This window comes from Myotis myotis, unplaced genomic scaffold (genome assembly GCF_014108235.1).
Source record: "Myotis myotis isolate mMyoMyo1 unplaced genomic scaffold, mMyoMyo1.p scaffold_m19_p_3, whole genome shotgun sequence".
Classification (NCBI taxonomy): domain Eukaryota; kingdom Metazoa; phylum Chordata; class Mammalia; order Chiroptera; family Vespertilionidae; genus Myotis; species Myotis myotis.
The window spans coordinates 86,781,765-86,787,764 of NW_023416335.1; the positions used below are offsets into that span (position 1 = coordinate 86,781,765).

The 6,000-nt window shown below is 45.0% G+C and overlaps 1 protein-coding gene across 4 annotated transcripts in view; it reads right to left on the reverse strand.

Annotated features, from left to right (window-relative positions):
• Positions 1 to 869, reverse strand: part of EBPL (EBP like) — a 30,112-nt gene extending 29,243 nt beyond the window's left edge. For 3 of the 4 annotated variants that reach the window (XR_004966231.1, XR_004966230.1, XM_036300572.1), the window contains exon 1: positions 610 to 869. Coding sequence is in view for 2 of the 4 variants with exons in the window: in XM_036300572.1 (XP_036156465.1) it covers positions 610 to 780 (171 nt within the window). In the remaining 2 variants the exon portion in view is untranslated. The remainder of the gene's footprint in view (positions 1 to 609) is intronic. The other variant, XM_036300570.1, reaches the window with a different exon arrangement.
• Between the last annotated feature and the right edge of the window lie 5,131 nt (positions 870 to 6,000).

Here is a 6,000-nt window from a genome sequence, read left to right on the forward strand (position 1 = left end):
GAACCACGCAAGCGTGTGGCATTGCAGTCACCTAACTTTGCAGGGCCTGATTTCTCCTCTGTAAAATGGGGACAATAATAACTGGTTTATGGGGTGTTGTAAAGATACAAAAATTTAATACACAGTATTATGCATGGCACACATTCGTCACCCAATAAATGCCATTACTATTAAGGCACGTGTGTGTGTGGGGGGGGGGGGTCTGACACAGCGCTGTGCGCCCAAGTTCTCCAGCTCCCACTGGGGCACTGAAAAACTCTATTTTCAGTTCAACATTTAGTGTAAGTTACGAAGTCGAGTAAGCCAAGACCCTGAGTAGCTTACACTCAAACTAATATAACAGGACCCAGAAATCACTATTTTCAGGTTTTTATTTGGCTTAAAAAAAGGGGGGGCACCCACTAAGGAAGCTGCGCTCTTTAGAGACTTGGGGACGCGGAGAGGTGCAGCCTCCGGCCAAGGCCAGGACCACAGCGGCTCCCGGCCTCCCGCGGCTCCGCAGACCTCCCGCCCCGGGATGGGGCTGCCCCCCTCGTCCCCGTCCTTTTCGGGGACCCCCTGGGACGGCGGAGGGAGGCGTCCCTAGAGAGGCGCTGTCCGCTCACTTACCAGAGCGCCGTGCACCAGGGCGTCGTAGCAGAGCCAGGCGAGCGCCGCGCGGTCCGCCGCTCCCCGCCCGCGGCCCAGGCGCAGGCCCAGCGCGCAGCCCGCGGCCAGCAGCGCGGCGCACAGCAGCAGCGAGCCGCCCGCCGCGGTTCCCAGCCCCGACCCCACGCCCATGCTGCCTGCTGACCCCCACAGCCGGCCAGGAAGGTAGAGCCGAGAAAAGGGGGTGGGGGTGGCGGCGGGAGGCCGGGTCCCCCGATGGGGCGGAGCTTCTGGTCGGGGCGGGGGCGGGGGCGGGGGCGGGCCGAGGCTTCGCTTCCCGCCTAGCTTCCTGGCTACCCAACCAGCTGAGCCTGAGGTTTTCTGGAGTCGGGATCCTGCTCAAGAACTCACATAACTGCCTGTCCAGGCCTGTTCCCAGACCAGACCCAAAGGACTGGGAATAGAGGGCTACGCTTTTTTGTTGTTGTTAATCCTCATCCCAGGATATTTTTTCATTGGTGTTTGGAGAGAATGGAAGGGAGGGGGAGAGACACACAGAGAGATACATCTATTTGTCTCAGATTGATTTGGTTGCCTCCTGCAGGAGCCCTGACCAGGGCCTGTGATGGAGTCTACAACCCAGGCACCTGCCCTTGACCGGAATGGAGCCCGGGATCCTGCAGCCCGCGGGTGGATGCTTTATCCACTGAACCAAACTAGCCACACTTTTTTATGCAGTTTTATTTTTAACCAGGTTCAAAACCATAAGCTACAAAGTGAAGCTCAAATGGTGTAAATTTTGCCAACAGACTGGGTAGAATTTTGGGGACAAAAGGTTCTAATTAGGCCCTTGCAAGTCTTGCAGGAGAGGTGATGGCCAAGGGAGTTTTCAGCCACCAGCCACCCATTTCTTTAAAATCCAGAAAAGCATTGAAAGTATGGGGGAGAGGAGCCATAGGTCAAATCAGCGTGGCACTAGATGCGTTCATCTCCGTTATCTAACATCCCAACAACTCTGGGAGATCATTGGTTTCCTATTTTACAGTATGAAAACGGGCCCAGGCAGGCCCAGGACTGAGTCTCCATCATGTTAACCATCCTCTTTACTTTTGCTAACATCTTATTTTTCTTCTTTTTAAAATTTGCTCTTAACTGTTTTCCCTGCTCCTTTCCTTAGGCCTCTGCCATGTAGATACTTAACCCCGGATAAAGGAGTCAGAGTTTAAAAAGATTGCAACCCTTATTGACCATGTCTGTGTTTTTAATTTTGGGTAGCCAGGTGAAATACAGGATGCTCAGATAAATTTTAATTTTAGTTTAAAAATGAATTACTTTTAAAGTATATCGTTGTACTAAAGTATCACTAGGGCATTTATGCTAAAAAGATTTGTTGTTTTAAAATGTGGTATATACACACAATGGAATATTATTCAGCCATAAAAAGGAATGAAATTCTGACACATGCTACTACATGGAAGTGCCTTGAGGACATTATGCTAAGTGAAATAAGCTAGTCACAAAAAAAGTCACACTTAATGAGGTATCTAAAGTAGTCACATTCCTAGACAATAGAATGGTGATTGCCAGTGACTGGGGAGAAAGGTAATTGTTTAATGGCTACAGAGTTTCAGTTTTGCAAGATGAAAAGGTTCTGGAGTGTTGGTTCACAATGTAAAAATACTCAGCATACTGCACTGTACACTTAAAAATGGTTAAGATGGTAAATTTTTTGTTATGTGTGTTTTACCACAATCAAAAACATACTTCTGGGACTGAACACAAGTGCAGTAACTTTCCCCTCTAGTTACTCCCTATATCATTTTTTTATCTACACTAATAAAAGAGAAAGATGCAAATTGACCATACCTTTGTGACACCCACCAGCCAATCAGGAGTGATTATGCAATTTAACTCAACAAAGATGGTGGGTTAATTTGCATATGCAGGTGCCAAGTTGTCAGGGGCAGGATGCTTGTGTCGTTGCCATGGCAGCAACGCAGGTGTTCCGCACCGCCCCAGCTGCTCAGAACTTCTGAGCAGCTGAAGGCAGGAAGGCGGGAAGGAGGCACCAGGCTGGAGCAAAGGTGGTGCCGGCAGTCAGGGGAAGGAACTCCCATTCTTGCACGAATCTTCGTGCATCAGGCCTCTAGTTTATTTATATTTTTAAAAAATATTTTTATTGATTTCAGAGAGGAAGGGAGAGGGAGAGATAGAAACATCAATGGTGAGAATCATTGATTAGCTGCCTCCTGCACGTCCCCCACTGGTGATCGAGTCCACAACCCGGGCATGTGCCCCCACTGGGAACCATGTGACCTCCTAGTTTATAGGTCAACTGCTGAGCCATGCGGGCCGGGCCCCTATATCACTTTTTATATAGCAGATAAAATCATCTTATTTATTTACACATTTATTGCTAGTCTCTTGCCATTAGAATATATGCCCCACAAGGCCAGGGGTTGAGTCTGGCTTGTTTACTGTTGTGTCCCTTGCATCTATTAGGTAACTGATGCCTGATTGAGTATGGTCAATTCTGTTAACTTAGAAAACTTATGATCCCTTTTTTGTATATTCAACATCTTTCTCAACTGTATTTCCCCACCCACTACCCTATATCACCCTTTAGTGACTACCCTGCACTCCCCTTCAGAGTAAAATAAAAACCCAAGAAACTAATTAGATTTACTCTTTTTACATTCTGTTCTTGATCTTTAGTCCTTCCTACTCTAGTTTCCACCTTCTTTACTGCAGTGATGCAACCTCACCCTCCACGACATCCCCGTGGGATGTTGGAACTCCACAGCAATTAGTCCCAAACCCTGTCCTCACTCCAAATGCTGAACCAAGACAGTCTCATCCTTACCCCCTGCTTTCATAACTACCAGAAATAGGCAGAGGATTCAAATCTCTAGCCTGGCCCTCTCTGAGCTCCAGACCAGTATTTCCAACTGCCCCACTTGACAGTGTTACAAAAAAGCTTATGAATGAAATCGCTTCTATTCCCTGTGAGTCTCTCCCAGTGTTCCCTTTCTTATGCTACTTCCATTTATCCATTATGGCCATCCAGAAACCTATAAATCATCTTTGATACTTCCCTCTCCCCAAACTCCAGATCCAAGGCATTGTTAATTCCTGTCTAGTTAGTTGCCAAGTATCTCTTGATACCATTCACTTTATGGACCAAGCTGTTCACCATCTCTTGCTTCAGTGCTTTACTCTCAGTAATGTGATCTCTACACATCACTAAACACAGAGCACATTTCCTGTTTTTATCTTACCAGCCAGTGATTTTATTAAAGACAATTCTTCTATCATCACTCTTTTTAAATAATATCTACCATTGCTCGTAGAATACCAAAATCCTTTATGTGACTTACCAGGCCGTGGGGGCTGACTGCTACTTACTCTTTAGCCCTCCCTTGCTCCCAGTAAGCCTCTCCATTATTTTTGCTGTAGTGATACTTGCTTTCTTTCATTTCCTGAACTCCCCATGGTGCTTCCTAGTTGGCCTTTGTACAGCCTGTCTCCTCTGCCAGAAAGCATTCCCAGTGACTGTGCCCACTGAACTGCTTTTTCTTCACCATCATCAGCTGTGTCATTCTGAGAAAACTTCTCTCTACCTGGTAACAACCTTCACAGAATTGCTGAAAGGATTGGTTGGTACTTCTAAAGTGCCCATACCGGTGGCTGGCACTTAATAAGGGCTCACTGACAGTCTGATGATTAACTTCCTAACTAGGCCAGTTCCCCCTATTTTATAGCATTGAATACACATGTATTCCCCCTAACATGTGTCATAACTTTCATTTGTGTATGTAAGCATCTTGTGCCCTAGCGTAGTACCTGGCATGGGATATGGTGTTCAAGAAATACTTGAATGTTTCTACAGGTTTAGTCAAAATCATTATTTATAAAAGACTAAAGACATGGAAAGGATACAATTGATAAAAGAATCTGATGTTGTTATTAGGAAAACTAGGCTAAAATCAGTATGACATTTATAACTTCTTATATTTAGGTTTGAAAGTGTAAATGCCTAACTACTGAGTAGTCAGAGAGTTGATGACAAAGGGAGCCCAGGCTGACTTGATCACAAATCTAATTATGATGAAGCTGGTAAAATAACTGAAACACTCTCCTTCACATTAATTGAATTGTGTCCAGATAATGGAATATTCCCATCCATTGTACCCAGAAACTAGCCACATCACGCTCAGTTCTTAGGGTTGTTGGAATGCATGAAGCGGACAGGAAGCAGATCCAGGAATGACTTTAATCAGGATGGGGAAAGGCATGGGCGTTAAGGTTGAGGAAGAGAGCCGATAAAAACCAATCTGTCTTCTGCTATCTGGGAACAGCAAAACATCTACTCTGAACCGTGAGTAGTTAATTTATAATGATGGCCATTTCAGAGCAGTGACTTTGTTTAATATTAAGAAGACTTGGTAACAACTAAACCGATTCAACAAAGAACAGGCTCCCCTGGGGTGAGTGCCTCATCATTTGCTTCTCAGACTCCTGACTTGCTCCTGCAGGGATCTCTCCATAAAATGGCATGCCTCAAAAATCTGCTTTTATCTTGAAAATGTTATGCAAAATGTGTCCTTGACTCTGTAACTCTTAAACTTGTATCATCATAAAACTGTTTCACTTAGCATCAGGTAAGGTAAAACTGCTGTCCCGTGAGTCTTGTGCCAAGTCTTCACATATTACTTAGAACAAGGCCCAATTTATTTTCAGGTACCAGTTTGAAAAAAACAAAATTACCCAACTAAGTGGATGGTAATTGGTTAGGGTAGAGAAGAGGGATGTTGTAGAAGAAATTCCTGCAGGAAACACATCCTTTATAGTCTGGCTCAGATATGGTACCTCTGCTTTTAATCTTATTTTATCTATCTATCTATCTATCTATCTATCTATCTATCTATCTATCTATCTATCTATCATCGTCTATTTATTTTTGTTAATCCTCACCAGGGGGTATTTTTTCCATTGGTTTTTAGAGAGAGTGGAAGGGAGGGGGAAGAGAGACAGAGAGAAACATTGAATGTAAGAGATACATCAATTGGTTGCCTCCCACACGTGCCCAACTAGGGCTTGGGACCGAGCCTATAACCCAGGTATGTGTGCTCTTGACAGGGAATCCAACCAGAGACCCTATAGTCCATGGACTGACGCTCTAACCACTAAGAAAAACCAGCTAGGGCTGCTTTTATTTATTTATTTATTAAATATATTTTTATTGATTTCAGAGAGGAAGGCAGAGGGAGAGATAGAAACATCAATGGTGAGAATCAATGGTCGGCTTCCTCCTGCATGCCCCACACTGGGGACTGAGCCTGCAACCCGGGTATGTGACCTGACGGGGAATTGAACCGTGACCTACTGATTCACAGGTTGATGCTCAACCAA